At 41.7% G+C, this 23,898-nt stretch overlaps 1 protein-coding gene across 2 annotated transcripts in view; it reads left to right on the top strand.

Annotated features, from left to right (window-relative positions):
* ARL15 (ADP ribosylation factor like GTPase 15) overlaps nt 1-23,461 on the top strand; it is a 397,345-nt gene extending 373,884 nt beyond the window's left edge. For both annotated transcript variants that reach the window (XM_032851465.1, XM_032851464.1), the window contains one exon: nt 20,720-23,461. In XM_032851465.1, coding sequence (XP_032707356.1) covers nt 20,720-20,872 — 153 coding nt within the window. In that variant the 3' untranslated portion in view covers nt 20,873-23,461. The remainder of the gene's footprint in view (nt 1-20,719) is intronic.
* The last annotated feature ends 437 nt before the right edge of the window (nt 23,462-23,898 follow it).

Here is a 23,898-nt window from a genome sequence, read left to right as displayed (position 1 = left end):
GGTTAGCAACTGTCAAGACAAGTGAACTTCACACCCTCCTCTCTGCACACTGCCATTTTTACACACGGAAACACCTCCTAATTGTTGTCTTTCTGTCCCTGGAGCCCACCTGGCTTGTCTCTCTGTCCCACGGTAGAGCCCCCTACCAAATGAATACATATGAGATACAGGTAATCCTGGCCGCCATGTCTGCGAAGTGTTGGTGGTTCTTCCCTCTCTCCAGCCGTTCCCTGCCTCAGCATCTCTGCCCAGAAGGCAAGGGTGAAGAAGGAATGTTCCCCAAGCATCTGTCCCCATTAGACACTGCTCCAGAAGTGGGATTCACCAAGATGAGCCATAAGGCCTGCTTTGGGCCAAGTGCCCTGAATCATGTCTTCTTCCTGGAGAATTTGTACTCTAGCAGGGGGGATGAAGACCTTAAATATTAAGTCGACAAATGAATGAATATATAGCTGAGGGAGCAGTCAATTCTTAGGGGAGGGGGCATCCCAAAACAAACGAACAAACAAAACAAAAAACAAAGAAGAGAGGTGACCAGATAAGGGGATGGAGGTTCCAAAGTGGATGAGTTGAGTAAGTAGCAGCCTTGTTATCTGATGTCTTTGGAGCAGGAGCCAGCACTACGAGACATAGGTTTAAGTAGTATTGGGATTCAGGTTGTATAGTTAGAGGCATGTTTTCTCACCTGAGCTAGACTGTGAGTCCTAAGAAGATGGGGACTGTATTCCACCTTCCCTGCAGCCCAGGAAAGCTTTGCTCAGAGAAGGAGATCAGGAATGTTGGTAGATTGAAATTGAATGATCTAATAGGGAACTATAAATAGTGCATGTGTGTTCTCATTTCTCTCCCATTTCCTTGTTCGACCCACTCTCTGGGGTATATGAATAATGAACTGATGAAAACACTCAGCAGAAGGGAAGAGAAGGAGATAAGGAGAAAGAAGAAAAGTTTGTTTAGTCTAAACCTCTGGAGTTATGATTTCATCAGGGGAGGCCTTGTTTATAAACATATGTATAAATAATCGCACTTCAAGACCATGTGAATACTTGCATTGATACAGGGTAAATACCACTGAAATGATAAAACCAAGGGACTACAGGATCTCAGAGGAGGAGAATCTCAAAAGAAAGGCATTGGAATTGGGTACTGAGCACGAGGGAAAGCAGAATCTGAGGGGTGTTGGAAATGGTCATGAAATAGTGCCGGACACTCCTCTGTGTGTTTCCTATCACCTAGTTCAGTGGGGCCTTCCTGTGACGGAGGTATTATAATTATTACACTCATTTCCCAAAACACCAAGTACGTGGTAAAGCAGAGAATTAAACCTCCGTAGTTCTGAGTCCAGTCGAGTGAACTCTGACAGGAAGTTACCACCCACGTGGAGACAGAGCCTTCTAGGAGAAAGTCATGCCTTGAGCAAAGGGCTTATCTATGGGAAGGGCTACATAGATTTAGGGAGTGACTGTAAGCCCAGTTTGGCTAGTAACTTGGGGACTCAAGAGTCTGTCCATATGGACGAGTGGCTATTTACGTGGACTGATTTTTAAGGAGCGTCAGGAAGCACCATAACCAGGTCTTAGTCCAGCCTTACTTGGGGTGCCTGAAGCGCCATTCTTTTGGGTTGCATTTCCTTTCATAGTCACTGGTCTTTCACGCAGTCCCCCCTCGTCGGCGGAGGTTCTGTCTTCCGGGTGGCAGAGTTCTGCTGCATTGTGCTTACAGACCACCACCCTCACATCCTGCCCCCAAGGCCCAGACACACTGCTTAACCTCTCCAGGTCTCTGTCCTCAGAGTACCACCCTCAGTGGGTTGACACAAGGGTTAATGAGGTAGTATATTTTTTAAAAAAAATTTTAATTTATTTATTATTTGACAGAGAGAGCACAAGCAGGCAGAGTGGCAGGCAGGAGAGGGAGAAGCAGACTCCCTGCTGAGCAGAAAGCCCAATGCAAGGCTTGATCCTAGGACCCCGGGATCATGACCGGAGTCAAAGGCAGACGCTTAAATGACTGAGCCACCCAGGCGCCCCTATTTTTAAAAAATTATTTAAAGAGCGCCTGACACATAGTAAGATACACAGAGGCCTGGGGTCCCTAGGATTGCAGAAAGGATTTACTAGAAAGGAAGGTGGAAAAAGAAGAATAAAGGCAGATTTTATTTATCTCACAGAGTTTGACCAAAGTCCTGTAGCTAAAGGTAATTTTGCTGATTTTAGATGCCGCCGCCACTCCACCCCCACCCTGTCCTGGAAGATAATTTTGGAGGATGTTGTTAGGTTTGATCACGTGGCATTTAAAATGCCATATGACATCTGATAGCTGCCCTAGAAGATAATAAGTGGTGGACAGTGCTGTTAAAATCCCATCACCCAGAAACACCACAGGGGGGAAAAATTCTAGGTAAACACTACTAGCACTACCTAAAAAAGGAGAGGAAAAAAATCAGGAAAATTACATTTTAAGCATCATGTGTTCTATACAGTAAAACAGTCCCTTGGATTTCTCTGTCAGGGATCTGATGTACTGAAGAATTTCTTCCTCCTGTGGTACCAGAAATCCATTCTTAAAATGAATTAACTTCAGCTGAAGTTCCTTATACTGAGACGATTCTGAAAGATCGGAGCCCATACTCCTTGGTAATAGTATTGACAAGCACTCTTAAGAACCCCTAAAATAGTAAGGATAACTCAAGACCCAGTGACTTTCAATGAAGCTTGGTGTGTTCTGTTAAGTAATAGTGCCAAGCAAAGAGACGGAGTGTTATTATTCACTCCAGATGGAGATATTCCTGTATTTTCATTTGTCGATTTAAAGTGACTCACATGAAAATAATAATAAAAAATTAAAGCAGGAGATCAGGACAAAGAGGAGGAGAGTGGAAGAACATCGATCCTGTGGGTTAAATCAGTGCGGGAATTTGGTTTCATATTTAGCATTCTGAGTTTCTGAAAAAAAGTGGCAGAATCGTGATCTGTGATGTATTTCTTGTTATTGGAAAAGAGGAGGCTATGTCTTCCAAAGGAATGAACTATCTTCCACAGTTCTAAAAGACTTGATAAGATAGATACCAAATGAATTAATGAGTAACCCCTGACAGCACTTTTAAGGTAAATGTGGTTCGCAATTTTTTGTGGCTTTTTCTTGTGCCGGCATCAAATAAAGACCCTAGTATTAAAATTGAGGAAGAGGGGCACCTGGGTGGCTCAGTCGTTAAGCGTCTGCCTTCGGCTCAGGTCACGATGCCAGGTCCTAGGATCAAGCCCCGAATCAGGCTACCTGCTCAGCGGGACCCCTGCTTTTCCCTCTCCCACTCCCACTCCCTCTGCTTGTGTTCCCTCTCTCACTGTCTCCCTCTCTATCTGTCAAATAAATAAAATCTTAAAAAAAATTGAGGTAGAGATTTGATAGCCTTCCGCAGGCTATAGTTCATTCAAAGATAGCATCAGACATCCTGTGGGGGCAGGCTGTGATCTCTCTGAAGGGGGTGTGATGAAGAAGCAGACTGGTTTCCCACCCGGAACCTGAAGTTCTGGTCCTGCTGACAAGACCCACACAGGAACTTCACAGGCTGGTGAGAGGGGGTCAGAATTTCAGTTGTGAAAGTTAGTCCTGAGTGGTGGTCTCGTCTGCATGGAACGTTCCCCCACCTTCCTGAAGTGAGCTCGCTTATAGACTTTAAGTCGATAGTACCATATGAGGATAATTTTTAGTGTTGTTTCACAGTCATACAGCAACTCTTTATTGAGCCCTACTGTGAGCCACTTACCTTCTTTTATGTGTCTCTACATACAGGCATCTTTTTTATTTCTTTCTAAAGTTGCCCTTTTCTGCTCTTTGATTTGTTCATATGTATGTTTTTATTCATGTTCTGAAGTATAAAGACTACAGGAGCTTATCATTTCAAGTCCAGTAATTCAGAGGCACATTAAAGACAGTTTAAAATCTGCCCTTCTCCCCACCCCCCGCACCCCCGTATTACCATTCATGGTTACCAGTGTGATGTGGCTCCCTCCGTGCTTTCCTCTGCTCTCAGATGACTTTCTTAACTGTCAGATAATATGTCTAAAACTTAAATGTGCAAGATGGGTAGGTGTTTTGGGTTTTTTGTTTGTTTTTTAGTGGAGATGTATTTATTATGCTGTCAGGGAGGAGAAATTTTCCCTTAACTCTAATCCATTTTCTGTAGTGTTCTTGTTTATTTTGTCTTGAAGGAAGGGAGCAAGGCACTGTTACCTCTATCAAATAACTTAGAGACTAAAGCCCCCATCTTGACTAGAGCCTTTCCTGTTCTGAACAGGACCAAACCTGATGTGCTTTTCTGATGATGTCGACCTCCCCTCTGACATCAACTTTTATGTGTATGTGTAATACAAGCGTGGATATGCTCATTCATTTTGAGGCTGGCTTCAGTATCACAGTATCAGATCTAAATACGTTCTGCACAGCCTTCTCAAAATTCAACGCTTACACATACCCTTTCATTGATCATCTGTTAAACAGAGAAGTAATCTCTTTTATAGTGTTACTTACTATGCATTGAGTGTACGGAGTCCTAGGAACAGCATGATCCTAAAGTTGCAAAAAGAAAGATTTAGAAAATCTGAATATATAGCTACACTTTCATGCCTAGGACAATATTTGAGGATGGTAAGTGTGAAACAAGATGGAACACCATTGAAAAAACAGAACTACTTTTGGAAAAGCTTAAATAGCGATGGTATTTGAAACATTTCTAGATGGCCGGGACTTGCCAACAATCTCTCAAATACTAAAAACATGGAGAGAGTCTTCCCCATGTGTAAGTTCTTGGGCATTGCGAGCCCTTACCTAAAAAAAGCAGATACAGATACACACACGTACTTTTCCAATATTTGACTCTTATTCCTGAAGACCAGTGATTATAAATATGTGTTATGTGTGAGTAAACAGAACATTGTTGCAAGGAATGTCTAAGAAAGCCAGCTTTAGTGTTCGCATTTTACATGTGGGGAAATGGACGGAATTTGGGAACAGGGGGCCAGGGAGGGGGGTGTGGGTGGGGGAGTGGAATTCCAAGGTAGAGCAGCCATCTACTAGAAAAGTGAGAAACAAGTGCCCTGCTAAGGAGACGACTTCTTGCCAGCCTCTGTGAAGCAGTGTGAGGGTGACCATCCTTTCCTAGAAACTTAAAGCAACCTGAAGGAAGAGGCAACGGCTTCATCGCATCCAGTTGGTTAATCCCCTCTCTGTCAATCATTGGCGTGCGATCTGAATAGACTATAAATTCACATTTCTGGAGCCACATGGCCAAAATAGCACTTTATATTCAGTGTGAAATTCTTAAAATGAAACCCAGCTGGCAGATGGGAAGGATTCTGGGGGTTGGAGGGAATGGGGAGGGGAATATTGGGTGTGCAAGGGGTACATCATTTTCCAGAGAGTTTTTTTTTTTTAATGCTTTGTGCAGATACAGGAATATTTTTAAACATCTATGATACAGCGCAAATGAATTTCTTAAACCTGAACCGTAAGAGTCTTAATTTACAATATTTCATAAGAATCTAAAAACCGTTAAGAGAGTGATCCAAGCCATTCCAGATTCTTGCCTGCAAGAGTACGATGGTCTGCTTATTGAGGGAACTCTCTTAGTTCCTCCATGAGTGTTAGGCAAGCAATTATATCTCTCAGTGCTTTAAATAAGTCTTTGGCTTAAGAACCTAGAACAGCTAGTCCATTCACTTCTGTCTCCAGTCTCCTGATCAGAACTTCTGCTCATTATACTGTTCACGCTTGTTCCATTTCCTTCTCTTTCCTCAGGTTGTACAGGAAGTATCCTGTGTCTTTGTGCCTCACAGGGTCAGTGATCACGTCAAAACCAGGCGAATTCCACTCCAAAACACAGTGCTCCTGGTTACCGATCCAAGCCTTGCAGCCCGTAGCTCATTCCAGACGTCCCCACAGTTGATCACACCAGCTTGCCCCTTCTGATGCACTAAAAAGCAGTTCAACCTGTGACCAGGTTACTACAAACTGGGTGTCTGTGACTTCCTATAAAAAGTCAGGATTCAAATATTTTAGCAGCTGTAAGAGATTTGAGCTCACCCGAATGTTTTATGAAAACCGTGTGCTGCATTTAACCTGCTAAGAAGTGCACAGGTTATGCATGTTGTATGTCTGAATGAGAAGCTGGAGTCAAATAGGCAAGAATTTATTTCTCCTATCCTTTTTTTTTTTTTCTTCTCTAGGGCCACATCTTTCTGTGTGAAAGATTAGATGTCATGAACTCACACCTAAAATTTACAAACCCTGTTCAAGGGCTTTGAAGTCTAGATCCTCTTATGTTAAACGGTAAAGACAAGGGTATCAGGTACTTCATTCACTAACATAAATTTGTGGCGCACAGGGGTAAACACCGTTTACAGCCATCATTTTATTTTATTATTGACACTTTAGTTAAAAACAGACAGCCCAAGCAATCATTTGTCAGGTCTCGGCATTATATGATTTTTATTTTTACGTACTATGATAGAATTGCCATCTTACTCGTGGATATGTGATAAAGATATAAAGAAACAGATAATAACTTCAAGGTAAAATCAGAGTGTTCTTTGAGAGCCGTAAGTGCAGGGAAGTAGAACTCGAGGGCATCCGCTAAGAAAAGTACTGTATGATTCTGTTTGCGTTCCTGAGTCTAGAAAATAGGAATAAGTTCTACTTAGAAAATATTTCACAAATACATTCAAAATAATGTAATGTTTATTTTGTTAAAGGATATGGTATTTAACAAAAAAGTATCCAGTTTTTACCATAATGTGCACTCAGATGTGAACAGTGCATATTCTCTACCTGAGACTGCAGGGTTGTGGGTATCAATATGGATTTGAGTGTTTTATTTATACTCTGCTTTCTTTCACGGCAGGATTTGAGGTGATAGACACTAGTATTGATTCTGACAGTGGACATGATTTTATGTAACACTCTCAACTTCCGACTGAAGTAGGTGTTAATGACGTCCCCCTGAGAAGGCTTTCGATTCAGGCAGAATAAAAAGTGGGATTGGAGACTGTTAGAAGCCCACTTATCTGATCTGAACTGGTAGTTGAACAGTTAATGAAGAAAGAGCTGGCTAGTTTTTTGTCATTAAAAACATAAAATAAATGTATACCCTAAGTAATTTAACTTAAAACATACAAATGGCACTGATCTTTTGATACTGGGCCAGTGCCTTTTCTCTGAGTACATGGCCACTAATCAGAGTTCTGTGTCATATTTTTAGCACAAAATACAGGCATCATCCATGATTTTCAGTTCCCATTTCTTTAAAATAGCACTATAAGATAAAATAAGATGGTAAGTTAAAGACATGTGAGAAGCAGTTCACACGATAGTTCTTGATAGTTGTCTCCCCTAAATCTGATTCGACAGCAGTTGTTTTAATGACTTACCTTTATTGAGTTATTTGAACACATTCCACTCAGTTTTTCATAGTAGTAGAAATTGTCTTCTCAACTTCCTATTTCATCCGTTGATGCCATATTTAATTGAATGACTTGCTGTAGTAACAAGTGTGGTTGCCTGAGGGAGAATTGTGAAAGAGCTTGCGACAGAGTGAGCAGACGTGCCAGAGATGGGTGCCCTGGTGTGAGCATCAGGTGAGGGGCCAGCTTCATCCGGGGCTTGTCCCCACAGGACGTGGGCATTCATAGGGCAGGCAACGTCCATCATTATCTTGAACCGGGTGGTGAAGAGTTGGTTAGGCCAAGGTGATTAGGTGGAGGTGAATTGAAGGAGCCTTTGTTGTAACTGTATGAAATTCTGTTTTGAAACCAGCTAAAGAGTTGTCCTTACCTGCAACTGCATGCCCTCAGTCCATCTTTCGGATCACCTCAATGGCAGATGTTATTAGTGCCGTGGTGCCTTCTAATTTTTCATGGTGCTTACTCCATCTGACTTCACTTAGTCACTGACGCACCTACTCGATACCTGTCAGTCTCTTCCAAGTAAGCTCGTGAGGACTGGGACTTAGGTTCACCTTCGTATCCCCAGGGTCTGAGACAATGAATGCGGAGTTAACAGTAGAAAGAGGGATAGGTGGCTATTTATCAGGTGCACTTGTTTTAGCCCAGTTGAATGTTTTGACTCATCCCCACCAAGAACAAATGATTTCCGCTTTGAGCAAGAAGAGAGGACAGAGAGTTGTACCCTGACAAAGCTCCTGGTCTACTTTCTTAATCCGGTTCCTAAATCTCCTGATTTCAGCGAGGGAGCCTGATGGTTCACGCTGATAAACCATAGACTGAAGCATTAATGGGGACCTTTGTTCTTTGGTTTTGCCTTAAAAGATCAGTTCAGAACAGTTTCTCAACCTCAGCATTATTGACCTTTCAGGCTAGACGGTTCTTTGTTGGGGGTGGGGCGGGCGGGGGAGCTATCCTGTGCCTTGTAGGATGTTTGGCAGCATCCCTGACCATTACCCACAAGATACCTGCAGCAGACACTGTGCCCCCGCCCCCCAACTCTGACAACCGGAAATATCTCCAGACATTGCCAAAAGTCCCTTGAGGGGTATGGTCACCTTTGCCCTCCGCCGAGAACTAATGGTGCAGACTAGTCCCGGTTGGACAGCAAGGACGCAAGGCCACACTAGCAGTGCTGTGCTAAATCCAGTCAGTGGCTTTTGGAACCTTCATTTCTGGTGTTCTCTTTATGTCTGATTGTAATGTTCTCCAGACTTGTCTTTCACGGGCTTTATTCTGAGTTCAGCTAGTCCTGTGTGGGGTTTTTTGGCTAAAATTCCTCAGGACGGATTACCACTCAGCTTTTCTTTTCTCAGACTGCCTGCAAGCCTCTTCCAAGCTCATTATTTCTCAGTTGCCAGGATATTAGGCTCCTGGCCGTATTGCCAGTAGGAAAAGAAATTCTCTCCCTGTGACTAACAACATGGCAGTTTGTCCGAAGGCCATTTGTTACCTGTTCCCCTTGCTCAGATGTGTTACTGAGGTGGCTGTCAGTTTTTTCTGCCTTCCCCCCCCCACCCCCGTCCCTCCACGCCTTGCTGTTTTTCCTTTTTCTTCCCATGTTTCCATGGTGGTGGCTCCTTGCTGGAGCCAGAGGACAAACTGCTGACAGGAACATCCCTTGAATATCTCTGCATCTGGACAGGGCCATTGGCACCCTCCATTGGCGGCTCAGCAACGCGTGGCTTGCCATATTTGTCTCCTGTTCAAGGCCCAAGAATTTGAATCTGCCCCAACATCTAAATGTTGTCGTTGTTAGGACAGAGTGCTGCCATAGTACCACAAGGCGAGTATTAAACATGTTTATTTGGGTTCCATATATTCATATTTTGATTTGTTACTGCCCCTGTTGCCTTCCCCACACCTTCCAGCTGCAAGACTGAGATAGGGGACATATAGTGCATTATAAAAGCCAAATAAGCTGGAATATATAAACTATTTTTAACAGATATTTTTTCGTTTTTAACCAGCTTTAACACATTGTTGCAAGTTATTTTTTTCCTAGTATTTTGTTAAGTCAAAGAATCCCTTGAGTTGACCAGCTCATAGTGGTTCCATGAAGGGTACCAACATTGAATGAGCACGCAAGAGTTAGTCATGTCAAAATCAAAGCATGCTCTTCTGATTATTTGATCAGGTTGCAACTTACTAAAGTGTATTTGTGGCAAGGAGCCTTGTGTAACAGAAAAAGGCTAATATGAGACACAGCAAAAAAAAAAAAATTCCAAAATATACAGTAGTGTTTTAAGATAACTCAGAATAGCGGGCACCTGGGTGGCTCATTTGGTTAAGCGGCTGCCTTTGGCTCAGGTCATGATCCCGGAGTCCTGGGATCGAGCCCCACATCAGGCTCCCTGCTCAGAGGAGAGCCTGCTTCTCCCTCTTCTTCTGCCTGCTGCTCTGCCTACTTGTGGTCTCTCTCTATCTCTAAAAGAACAACAACAACAACAAAAGATAACTCAGAATAGGAAATAGTATCATGATTGTCGTTCATGTGTCAGCTAACATCAAGTTACCTCAAATGTTTTAGTAAAGTAAGTCTTTGGGGGATGAAAGCTGATCACTGTTGAGACAAATGTTGGATTTGAAAACTATCAGGCTCTGGGTCTTCTTGCTGTCATGCCATTTTGCAGAATCACAGGCTGTGGTAAAAACCGGTGCAGTTCTGTAACACAAAAGCATGTGTTCTCAACACTGGAAGGTCCTTGGAACCCATCTACCAACCCCAAGCTAAGCATTTCGCAAGTCAGGGGAGGAATGATCGAAGTGTGTTGATCCTTTTCAGTGACTGAGGCAGATACAACTGTTGGTAATTGATGGGGTTTCTTCTCCAATACCTGCTAACCTCAAAAAGTATGGAATTCATATCTTCAGCCTGCACTTGACAATACCAAGATATCTACCCACCCTTCCACCCAGCCAGCCATTTCCATATGCACAGTTAATGAGTATTAAGTTTAAAAAGATAACCTTAAAAGAATCAATTTCATGGTGAATGCATCTAGTTAAGCAAGCCATTTAAACAACATTTTACTCGTGTGTAGCAGACCATTTTATAAGTTACTGATAGCTTTACAAGCCTGTGTTTCAGACAAGCTAATTGGTTGTCTCTGATGTCTTTGGGGCTTTCACTCATTAACTCTCCTTCCTGTCTAGTACATACTTGACTGGCTCTCGTACATATAGGTAGAACTGTTTAGACAGCCGTATTCTATTGCCAGGAAAAAGTTTTTCATAGATAAGCCTCTTCCTGCTTACAATGTTTGCTTTTTTGAAATAAAGGTACATCATAACCCAGTATTACCACAAACATGAATCAAGTGTAACACCCAAAACGTATTGGTACCATAAATGAAAGCCCTTTTGAAGGAGTGGAATAGAATTGATTACTGAAGGGAAAGAGAGGAGGGCAAAAGAAAATGATATGCTGTCGAAACCTGGCTGCCTGTGTAATTAATGACCATGTTATAGATGTTATTGAAAAGTCTGAGGCCTGCACCTGCATGCAAAGACAAGTGTACCGATGCTTCTCTTTTTTGCATATGTCAATGCTTTCCATTCTCTGAGATAAGAATTAGATGCTTTGTTTGGACACAGATTAAAGGAATAGATCAAAACATATGTGTCCTTTGGGTCTTGAGATTTCTGGAGTGGATCTATTTTCCGTGAGGGGTTGCTTACTTTTCTGTTTGCAAAACAATCCATTGCAGCTGCCTGTAGGCATATGTATAATAGAGTTTAAACCAATTAGACCTATGGTTTTGAAACTGTTCATGAAATCCCACCTCCTGCATGAAACCTTGGCCTGCTTAATTAAAAGGAGTGGCAACTTCTCTCCAATGTTCAATTTCCTTCCTTTACTAACATTTTAATCTGAGATGAAATACGGTACATACTTTGTTGCCCTTTTCATTATAGTTTCAGCTCTTTACATTTGTTTAAAAATAATGAGTATTCTCTTTGTGTCTGGAATTGTACTGGGTACATCAGGGAATACAAAAGAATTTTTTTCATCGTCTATGCCTTCCAGAAACTGAGGTCTCTTACACATGAAAAAAATAAGACTAATTATCCAAATCTCTGAATTTCCTCAAGTGAAACGAGGATATCCTCATAAATCTGAATGAAAAGAGTTCACCCCAGACTTGTGAAGATGCTTCATTCCCATTGAGTCTTGATATCCTCTAACTCATTAACTTATACAATGATTATTTATAAAGCCTGTTTGAAGGAGACAGTCGTGGCTTGTATAACTGAATTCATAATAGCCAAAAAGTGGAAGCAGCCCAAACGTCCAGCAACTGATGAACATGGGTGAACAAATTGTGTTAGGTCCATACAGCGGAATATCACTTGGCCATAAAAAGAAGTACTCACACAGAACTTTATGCTAAGTGAGAGAAACCAGATACTAAAGGCCATGTATTATATAATTCCATTTATATGAAATGTCCAGAATAGGCAAATCCTTAGAGACAGAAAGTAAATTAGTGAGTGCCGAGGGCTGGAAGAAAGGGCAGATGGGGTATGACTGCTAATGGGTGGGGAGTTTCTTTCTGGAGTGGTGCAAATGTCCTGAAGTTTGATAGCCGTGATAATTGCAGGTGTCCCTGAATATACTAAATATCACTAACTTGTACATTTTTAGAAGGGTGGATTTTACAGTCTGCAAATTATAGCTCAATAAATGAAAAGTAATGTCTATAGAGCCAAACGAAAAGATGTTAAAGTGTGTGCTAGAGAAATGCGAAATCCAGGCAAACAAGTAAAGAAAATTCTTTAGAATCTTAGGAGGGGGTGTCTGCCTCTGAGAGTAGACCCATGAAATAGGTAATGATAACTTACATCCAGGAGCAAACAATCCCCTTTGAAGGCCAGGAAGTTCTTTTTGTTGTGGCAGCTATTCTTATAAAGACCCTAACCTGACAATGAGTGACCTCAAAAATTTTGCCCTGGACATCTGTGGCTCCAATTCTGTTTCAGTCTAAAAAGTCTGTTTGAAAAGCAACTCAAGTTCAGTGAGGTGAGAACCACGTATGGAATGATAACTCTTTTCGTTTGGGATGGAAAGTTGTTTCCTTGATGGGAAAGTCTTTTTAACCCTGGAAAATTTAACATTAAAAGTATAAAAATGATAAAATAACAAATCTACAATATTAATACTTTCATTTCAAGTATATATTACATTTAGGTCAACCTGGTAGAGTCACTTTGTAATTATAATTTAAGATGTATAAATTATTTCAGAAATGATTCCCTATATAGAAAGGCAGGAGGGGGCGCCCAGGTGGCTCAGTCAGTAAGCAGCTGACTCTCTGCCTCAGCTCAGGTCCTCATCTTGTGGGTCATGAGATCAAGCCCTGTGTGGGGCTCCACGCCCAGCAGGGAGGCTGCTTGAAGATTCTCTCCCTCTGCCCCTCCTAATCCTGTGCACATGCACTCATGCTCTCTCTCTCTCTCTCTTTCTCTCTCTCTCTCCTCCTCTCAGATAAATAAATCTTTTTTAAAAAAGAAGAAGAAATACCAGAGCTTGAGAGTCATTGAATTTATAAATTTAATTGAAGAAATGCTTAAGAATTCTTGCTGGGGAAGAAAAGACTTCTTAACTACTTGAGGATATTTTGATTATTACAGTCTAAATGCTGAAAAAGAAGATTGAATATGTTAAATTTATAAATGGAGTTTTGAAATGTTTAAAAGTGGTTAATTAAACTACGTTTATAAAAGGACCTAAACTGTATCCAACTTCCTGAATGTGTTGTTAAAACTTACCAGATATATAGACAGAATGGTAAGATTTTTAAATTGAATATAATAGCTTCAGGAAAAACTGGGTTTTAGACACAGTATATTTAATAAATTGTATGTTCCTTTTTAAAACTGCAAAGTAACAATAACTAGTATTGCTCTGCACTAAGAGCCATCCTTAAGGACACCATAAGCTTTAAACAGACAGGTCATGGACCCTGTGCCTTGGCTAGTTCTCGCTGCTGTTAGGTAGTCTCCACATAAAAGAAAACCAGGCTGAACATAGAGGGGTCAAAATATGGCTTTATGACCCTTCTGCCTGCTAGACCACAATCCAGAGCCTTTGAAATTATAAGTGGAGCCTGGAGAGGTTGGAAAAGCCAACTTCTCTGGCCCTCTACAGTATGAGTAGGGACGAACTGGTCTAGCAAGAGAGGCCAGCTCCCCAGACACCTCCCGGGCACTGCTTGTGCCCCTTGCTGGACAAAGCGGGAAGCTGCAAATAGCGTTAGCCAGGGATTGGCAATTTTGTTTGTTTGTTTGTTTGTTTGTTTGTAAAGGTCTAAACAGTAATTCTAGATTTTGTCTCTGTGATGGTTACTCAACTTTGCATTGAAGCATGAAAGCAGCCATAGACAAGTGAGTAAGCATGGCTGTGTTCCAATAAAACTTTATTTGCCTGGGTGCTGGGAGGTAACCAACAGTGGCTACTGTGATTAAGGTCCCTTCTGCTTTTAACATTTCTTCTACATTAAGGCTTCCCCTTGAGATGATAGGAGGACGTCAGCTGGGTCTAAAAATACGAATATTTATAAGCCGACTCTTTCTACTTGTGGAGGGAGGCACCTTTGTTTGAATGCAGAAGTTGGAGCAAAGACCTACATATGGGAATCGCTCCAGGCTCGGGAGGGCCAGGTAGAATCCCCGGAGTAGAGGAGATACTCTGTAGGAGTCTTGGGTATCTTTCATTGTCCCTTGAAGACAGGAAGCATCCATACCTCATTTCTGCCTCTCACAGTGGTTGTCTGATTAGCAGGCTTTTTGGATAGGTGAATAAAACAAACCTTCTAGGTATATCAAAAAGAGAAAATAGATGTAATCTGTTCTGTAATTCTAGGTTAGCAGGTTAAGCAAAAAAACAGGAATGCTCTCCAGATTCTAGCTCCTACCACCAAAGCGATGGGATCATTTTATTTAGCTCTTCTGGAACACACTGACTTCTCCTGTGCAGTGGAAGACGGGGTTTCTATATAATTATTGTCACAATATATAACATTCGCCACACTTCAGAGATTACTGATTGGGCAGGAAGACTTCTAATAAAGGTGGGGCTCAATCACCGGTCATAACCTGCTGGCATTTGTCTAGCTTTTTAATTACTCCAAGGTCAGGTGGGCTGCACTTTGCTAAAGAAAGAAGCGATCTTACTGAAACTACACTTTTCTGTTACACCTAACATTCTTGAAACCAATCATCTATTATAGATCTGCGCTCCCAAACTAATATTGTGGTCTTGGTTAATATCAAGGTGTTGTTTTCTGGTCCCTTTTAGTACAGTAAAAAGTAAACAATATCTGTTCTGTGTTGTAGTATCTTTGGGACTATGGTAAATTGGTTTTGCTTGCATTCTTTATTTCTGCCTTTAATGACATATTTAGTACCTTTCTAAGGATTTCAGAATCCTGCAAGCAGCACAATGAAAAGGGGAACAGCTGGTGCTGCTCTCTCTGGACTAACCTTTCTTTGAACAAGCTGCCAAGAATGCACTCTGAAGAATCTTAATGATGCCCTGCCACTTTATCTCCAGACCCTATCCTGGAGCCACGGTGTGGGCAAAGTTCTCTCTGACTTTGGTGAAGGTTACCAAGCGAAGCCTGCTCCGTGAGCTTCTGCAGTTAAGACCACAAGGCTGGAAGGCCCCTTGGCATACTCCCAGGCGAGATGTACATACTGTGCGTGCCGTCGGGTGCTTGGCACCCGACTCTCTAGAAAGAAGAAAGTCTTGGTTTGTTGCACTTGCAGATTTCCATGGCGTAAATAATTCAGACCCTGGCCAGTTTCGTGGCTCCTAGAATTTGATGTCCTTGTGCCTGGGGGCGGAAAGAGAAGGCTCATGACCAGCATTTCAGTACGAATGTTTCCCCCACTGTGACATGGGTCTGCAACGGGGCATCTCCTCTAATAATGAAAGTAAGGGGCTTGGGTGAGGATGAGGCAAGTTCTGCTCCCTTTTTGACAGTCACGATCAATATCCTACAAGTTTCACTCATGGCTCAGACTCTCTTAACAGCCTATTAATTGGAGCCCTGGAGTACATGTATCATGTAGACCATAGTTCTGCCAAAGAGTTCAAGACCCATATGAACCTGTCTCAGAAAACATTATTCATCTAGTTGTTTGAAAAATACAGACATGCGATGGACACGCTGTGGACTTAAAATGACAAGAGACCCATAACTGGCTCAAGGTGGTTACAGAGTCGTGGGCTTTTGCAAGATGCATCGCGCATCTGACCTGAGCTCTGCCTACCAGACCCCCAGCCACAGCTCTCTTTGCTGGCTCTCTGTGTTTTGCTTGTGTTCCTCACCCAGGATCCCTGTTGTCTTACCTGCTGACTGATCACTGTTGCCTTGAAGGAGCTGACATTGTCAGCCTGGACTCCTTTGTGAGACTGATTCCTGTGCCAGAGATGAAGAAAGAATGTGCCTTTATTTCGAAAGTTTCTTTGGGCAATCTTCTACCAAGATATTTCTTTTTCACTTTGACTTGAATTATTTTAATACTCCTCCCTCTCTCTATTTGAATCTGTTGCTTTTCTTCCAGTTGTATAATCAGGGTGCCATAAATGAGTGAAAAAGCCTTTAGTAAACTGTGCAGTATTAAACCGTCTTTTATGGTCACTGAAAAGCCAGGGGCAATGAGGCTTATAATCTTTTAATACAGATGATGAGGACAGCCTCCTCTTCCGGCTGTTGTCTCTGTTTTTTGTTTTCTAGGGTTCCGCTCTAAGCATTGGAACCTCACACATTGGCCGGTGGAGCACTGGCAGAGGGCACACTCACACCGCCTTCACACACTCGCCAGTCTTGTTCAGGAAGTGGTGGTCGAATGAATGAAGTTACAGGGAGCGAACTTTCAGGACCCACGTGTTCAAAGCTTCTCGTACTAATCTTCACCCTATGACAATGCACCACAACCACCCTCAAGTTAAGAAAGGTCCATTATAACCAGCTAGTTTTTTCCTCAGAGGGAATACGTGTGTTGTGGGTAGGTGGGGATCTAGAGAAGTACGTGCAGAAAAGATATCCAGCTTCTATCTCCACTGAGAAAGCAAGCTAAATTGCCCCAGAAGGGGAGAAATACCTACAGTACCGCCCCAGGTGGCATTCTGGACATGAGATGGGGGAGGGATTTTTAGTTACTGCTGTGACTGGTATAGGATAATGGCATTGAGTTCACTAGGACTAGGGGCGACCTACTGAAAGATGCACAGCACAGTCCCATGGCGTAAAGAACTAACCCCCTTTTTAATGTCTTACAACACATTCATGTGTGTCAAAGCACTGTTTATAAGTATCTGAGCTTAGAACTTAACTCGATGTCACATAAAAACACTAAGTCATCCCTTTTGGACTGTTCTCTCCCCTGCTCCCCAGAGTGTTTAAAGGAAAATGAGGCCAACTCTGGGCACACAGTACTTACATGCTTTAATAACAAAAATAGGAAAAACAAGCAGTTATTGTTATAAATAAAATGAGATTGGCAGGCTTTTAAAACGGAAGACCTATTATTGCAGTTCAGAAACTATTTACATGACTTCCAGAAATGTAGTCACAGCGGGTTTGCAAGAATTAAAAAGAAATTTTTGCTCGTGAAGTGAGGGCAAGATAGGGAAGTCGGTATTATTACATAACCTTGTTAGAGGTCCTGCAAGTTGGAAAGGATTATTATTTCTCTTCTCAAAGAAACATAAAGGACATCTCCTACCCGATTTCGCAGCTGTTACAAACGTGAGCAGCAAAGCGATGGTGCCGAGTTGTCCGTTAGGACTCTACAGTAAGTGCGTTGTGGGAATCAACAGAATGCAGTCATGTGCGTCACCCCACAGTGGCGTGAATGAAGGAGGGCTCTGACAGCATAGCTAAAATAAGTTGGCTACTTACGGCAGCTTTGTTTTCCTATCTCTAGGGTGGACACATGGCCACTAACAAATGCCCACTCTCTGCGGCTAACCCAAAAATAGCCAGCTGACTACAGGTTGCCAGGCAGCTGGATTCTGACGTCACTGCCCCAAGTGCCGTCTCCCGAAGCCAGTGAGAAGCAGTCCCCTCCTTCTCATCCCTGCACCTTCCATTGAGGCATAATATTTAAGTGGCTGATTAAGTATTCAAAACATGTGATTTATGTTGGTCAAACTTAAACGCCTTGTTCTTTAAAATTATACAGCAGCATTATGAAAGGACAAAAAAAAAGATAAGGTGAACAAGTCAAATGTGACTGTAATTTGTATCTTAATAATACAGAGGAGGTGAAATTTGAAGTTCAAGTTGACAGAAAATTAAACGAAGGTATGTCTGGGTGGCGCAGTCGGTTAGGCATCCGACTCTTGGTTTTGTCTCAGGTCTGGTCTCAGGGTCATGGGATCGAGCCCCACATGGGGCTCCACACTAGGTGCAGAGTCTACTTGAGATTTCACTCCCTCCTCCCCTCACCCCACACTTTCTCATGTGCTCTCACACTCATGCTGTCTCTCTCGAATAAGTAAATAAAAATTTATTAAAGAAAACCGAATGAAAATGTTAACCCAACGGGAAGAGTTCAAGTCAGAGCATGAGGTCTCCATTGTCCCCTCTCTTGTATTACCTGCTTTGTTTTTAGAAACATGAAACGCTGGGTAATGAAAAGCTGTGTTCCGGCAACAACCGGTCACTCACTGTACTTGAAACTCACTGAAACACCAGACTAGGTTTACAGTTGATGTTATAAACGAAGGATGGTGTGGAATCATTTCGATACCAGTTGGGAGAGTATAGCAGGGTGAGGGAGATACCTACTTAGGTTACAGATCGGAAAATCTCGGGTTACGCAGCCATAGTTGTCAGCTTAACACCATTAGGCTCCTTTATCTGGTGACCACCCTGTAATGGAACCTTCCATTTCCTCCTCAGGTTTCATATTCAGCAGGAACAACTTCAGAAACTACCTTCAGACATCTTTATTATCTTCCAAGTGTGCCCGCGCAATAGTCTGTATTTTCAGTTGCCTAGAGACCAACCTAATGGGTACTTAAAACGTGGCTTTGTGTGTCTGGTCCATATTGTAAAATATCACAAGTTCTATTCTGTGATTGCTTAAATCTAACATTGTTTTCAAATTAGCTGTCAGTATGCCACCAGGATCAATTCTGAATTTTTAAGCCAACTGTTTGAAGGTATTGTTGGTAACATGCACTTACTGTGTTAGTCTTTCTCTTTATCCTATTATTCCTGAATTTCTTGCCACCAGTCCTCTTCTCAGTTATTGGCAAGACTTAAAATGATGTGAGGTTATGAAATGGGGCAAGGGTAAAACTTCCTTCATGTACCAGATTTTGGATGTTCTGTGCCATCCCTTCTTGATGGGAGGCATTATTGATCAAATACCAGATTCTGTTTGTGCATTCTGAAGCCCCACTTTGTGGGAGAAGCAAGGAGCCTGACATCTCTGATTTTATACTCTCCAGAGTAGCCAGCTCCTCCGCCAAGCTGTGGCCTTAAACACGGTCCCCACCTGTCCCCCCTGCCAGCTCTGCTCTCCCCCTGCTGGCTGCTGGCCTCCCTTGGTGGGGCAGAGCCCGCCTAGGGCCGGTTGTTGCACAAGCAGATTTCAGATTCTCTTGGAAGTGGGTTGCTTTCAGTGCTCTAAAGAAAAGAAACTAAAAGAAGGGAGTTTACATTTTCCATAAAGGAGAATTCTCTTAACAACGTGATTTATAAAATACTTCGGGCAAACACTGTTCTGAAGTTGTATACCCGCTTCCTGATCTGAAAGGAGATTTTCATTACTTTCCAGAATCAACTGATGAGAGTCCTTCCATTTTCACAGGCTTTTTTTTTTTTTTAAAGTAGTAGTATTTATTGCTAATTTGCAGACATTTACAGAAGGACTTTGGAGACACACTTGAACTCTAGAATGTTAGTGTAATGTGGTTCCTACACTAGCATAAAGCCTTAGTATTTCTTATGTCTATCTTCTTGCTCACATGAAAATAATGTACATATATTTTAATGCCGCTTTTGAATGATGTACCTCTGCTGTACTCTGGTCCTTGCAGTGATTGAGGCAAAATGAATCCACACTGGGAATGGCATGTGGTTGAGAACCTTTTTTTTCTAGGTCTCGAGTATTGCCTAAGGTAAGACCTTGGAATTTGCCCTGGCACATGGGATTTAATGAAATCTGTTGACCAAGTATGTCTTCAAACAGTGGTTCTTCTGGTGTTGCTACTCACTCTATTTTATGTTAGTAAAACCTCACTAGGCTGTACATACGGTGTTCAGTTCTTATGTGACGGAGTGTGGGCAGGGCCATAGCTGTGCAAGCTTTGTGCTTTATCATACCCTTTGAGAGGTCATCAGTACTTCCAGAAGATGTCACAATTTGATGTTTCCTCTCAGTCTTGAGTTGGTAATCTTGGACACTATTAGTCAGTAACCTATTAGCCTCTGTGCTAAGAATGATTTGTGACTGAATATTAACCAAACAGGTTCTTAAGATAGCAAATTCTCCACTCACATACCAGTTAAAAGGTCATGATTTTTGCCTCCCTGAAAATTCAGGACTAGGAGAAAAAACCGGGATGCTTTGTATATATATGTATCTGTATACGGTTTAAATATGCATATACACACACATACTCAGTTTCTAGCCTCTTTCCTAAAAAGTGCTTTCCCAGGTCTCAAAAATGGATACTAGAAGTTTAAGGGGGAGAGAGAAAAAAGATTATTTAAATTACCAGTTTTTGTCGTATACGCATTTGGTAGTCAAAATATGCACTTGGTAGTCAAAATAATTTTGAGTAATTGATACAGTACGTACTATAGTTTGCCACCAATTGAGTAAGTTAGCAAGGGGGTGTAGCAAAAGCTGCTCTGCTGGTGGTTTTGATGGAATTGAATCTTTCTGGTGCCTGCAGTGTACTCTGCCCTGTGTGCTGTGCATGTAATTCTTTCTTAGACTCCATCACCTCCCATGCAGATAAGTGTGTGGGTGACATGGTCTGTAAGCAGGTCACTCACCCCTAAAGAAAACAGTCCTGGGTCACAGCGTAAGACCCACATTATAACAGCAGCAGTGAATGGAATTCTAGAAAGTCCTAGGCATCACAGTTTATAAACGTTCTCCTTGAAATCCCCCCTATTTCGTCACTCGCAAACTTCTGGAATTAGAAAGGTTCTGATATAACTAATAACATATTTATCTTCTCCCCCCTTAAGGTCAAAAAATATTTTGAACTTGAACCCCTTGCACGTGGGAAACGCTGGATTCTGCAGCCCTGCTCGCTGGATGACATGGAGGCACTGAAAGACAGCTTCTCTCAACTGATAAATTTGTTAGAAGAGAAAGACCATGAAGCTGTAAGAATGTGAAATCTGGCAAAGAACACGGGTTCCCAAAGGCCTTGAACCTATCATGTTAGTTTCTCATTTTAATTTTATTTTGGTATCAAGACTTTCGTGGCTTCAGTGTCTCTTTTCCTCTAGTTATCTCCGACTCTCATCTCTCTATTAAAGTGAATATTCTGTAAATCAGGTGAATCATCATCGGCATTAACGTCAAGTACACACTACTGAGAGAGAATTTATTCTCTGTTTACCACTAATTATCTTCGCCGCATGTCTCTTCCTTCTGTTGTTCTAAGCAGCTCTTCTGTACTCTGTGTTAAAATGGATGGAATTCGTGGCTCACAGAAATCAAATCCCTTACGAAGGACTCAGGGAGACTCAGAACCTTGACTCATTTTCCCTGGGTTTGGGGGTGGAGCATTATACGACTGGGGCTCCTCATTTTATGTCTATTTTTCCAAGATCTCTTGGGGTGTTTATTTTATTTTATCATATTTTATTCTTGAGTTTTTTTGTATATGGGTCTCATAGATTATGAGAGAAAAATGAGCACCAAAAACTTCAATGAATCACCTTATCAGAGAGGAATATCCTACCCAAGATAAAATTAACATGGAAGAATTTAAAGACAAGATGCAGAATTCCCTTGATTCCATCTGAAGTCTCACTCCCCTGTCTTAAGAGCAGAAACTTTCCGTTTTTGAGACGAGCGAGAATGTAGGCACAATGCGGGTGTGCCTCACTGATGACTATTTCATCGAGTCCTCCAGTATTTTTTTAATGGAAAGAGTCCCCTACATTAAGTCAAGCTGCAACATGACAGAGGTATCTTTCTCTAAAAATCTTAAAAGTGTCTGATTGAAAAGAGAGAAGATAATTTTTAAAATAATAGATAAAAATTTTAAAAACAGCCAAATGAAGTATAGTTTATACTGGCTAGGGTTTAAGCTGGCATGGATTTGACAAAGAAAACAAAGACAGAATCATCTGGATATTCATTAAGTGCTGATGGAGTTTAACGGAGTCGCTGATTGTCTCCGACGAGTAATTAAAGGTCTGTCAGTATTCCTATTATAAACCTCTATTTTCAGGGGTTTCAGTGTGCCCTTAAAAAAAATGTGCTGGGGCTGCAGCAAATCATTTTAGGGCCTAGATTCAGTCTTTGGAACTCTTTTTTTTTTTTTTCCATTTAATTTAAATGATAAAATTATGTAGAGATAAATGTGCAGTTTTACGAAGGTTTGGCACCTTTGACCTTTTCTAAATCAAGAATAATCTATAGATATCGAAGTTTATGGATGTAATCCTCTTTGGCACATTTTGTAGATTTTTGACCACTTCAAACACAAAATGGCCAAATGTTAGAAAACTGCTCCTTTCACCTGAGCAATAAAAACATGTTTGTAATTTTTAGGTAGCACAGACTGGTTCTCAGATACCACAGACTCGCCCTGTATTACACGGTGATGTAATACCTTGTAATTCTCCAGAAGATATACATCATTCAGATACAGCTTTTGTGGTTTCATCTTGTAGGTGGATTTTAATGAAATCATTACCTTTGAAACATCGACCACTTCTTTAAGCTTCCCCCGCCCCCCCGTGGAATGGATCCAAAAAGATTCGTATTCAATCTTGTCTCGAGTGTCCTTGAATATTTTTCACTGCGTAATCCGTGAGCAGCACAAAACTTTTATTCCGATGACCAGTTACACAGTCCCTGCTTGCATTTTTGTTTTGTTGTGCTCATCTTCTGTGAAAAATAAATGATTCTTAGGCATTGCTTTCTCTGCAAGTTCATTAAATGGAGAATGTTGTCTTTTTAAGATACTGTGGCTGAGTGCTCCTAGGCCATCTGTTAAATGACTTCCCGTTGTCTGTGTGTGTGTGTGTGTTCATGTGTGCGCCAGTGATGGGCTTCTTCTCAGACCCACGACTGTCTGCAGTGTCTCAGCCGTCAGAATGAAAACATTATCAATCAGTACCCAACAACAGCTGTTTTTGACAAGTTTCTGTCTGACGCCTAATGCTTTACAACTGTCAATAAGGCTCCTTCTTCGTCTGGCAGTTCGGAGCTCGCCGTCTTGCTGCTTCCGAGCGAGCGGCATCCTGTCCTTGTAACCCTAGTTTTGGAAATCCACTTGGGGGGCGGGGAGGGGGCTTGGATGGGCGAGTGTGGGTGGGTGGCGGGTGGGTGGTGTGTGTGTACGGCTCTTCCTACTTCCATGTAAAGTGCCACAGGTGTCTTAGTTTGCATATTCAAATATTATGTAGGAAAAACAGTCTGTTATGTATTTCTCCACTTAGTTTCTTGTTATATTTATGGAAGTTACCCGTTTTTGTACCTTCTTAGCTAAAGCAGTTGCCTTTTTGTAATGGCAATTAATTTATATGACAAAACTTTGTACCTACTGTAGTTTATAGTTACCGGTTGCTAATTAACTGCCATCTCGCCCTGTCTTTCTATTAAAAAAAAATATATATATATGTATCTGTACTTAGAGGGTAACAGATTTATGTGGACAATTGCCAGACAAGAAGAACTTGTATTGTCCGTGATTTATATATGATTTCCCCTATCTTCAAATGAAAATAAACGCTGAGTAGAATTGATGTTTTCAGACTTACTCCTTTCAAGCTTTTTAGCATTTGGGAGTCCCAGATTTCTGTTTACATTTGTGTTGCCTGTTTAAGTCTTCAAAATAAGTTCTGCTGCTCTTGGGTCAAAACAAATGATTAATTCACATTTCCTTTAAGGTCGTTGTGAAAACTTAAAAGACCAAAAAAAAAAAAAAAAGAGCTAGTGTCTTTTCCAGTTGGTTTGTCTTCACCAGTGATTTACTTTCACTGGAGCTGTTCCTTCAGAATGAGAGAGCAGAGTCGAGATGTTAATGTAAAGTGTCACCTTTCAGTCAAAGCAGCGTCTTTTAATGTCTGCCGTAAAAGCAATGTTCTAAGAGTAACTGGTGCAGTGAGCTGTCTCCTTCAGTGGTGATCAACACCAAGGAAGTAAAGATTTTTAAGTGACTCGAGGAAATGCTGTGTATTTA

The sequence above is a fragment of the Lontra canadensis genome, unplaced genomic scaffold, assembly GCF_010015895.1.
Source record: "Lontra canadensis isolate GAN:19392208 unplaced genomic scaffold, GSC_riverotter_1.0 scaffold5, whole genome shotgun sequence".
NCBI lineage: Eukaryota > Metazoa > Chordata > Mammalia > Carnivora > Mustelidae > Lontra > Lontra canadensis.
The sequence above is the reverse complement of the archived record's forward strand: the minus strand, read 5'-3'. Positions and strand labels throughout refer to the sequence as shown.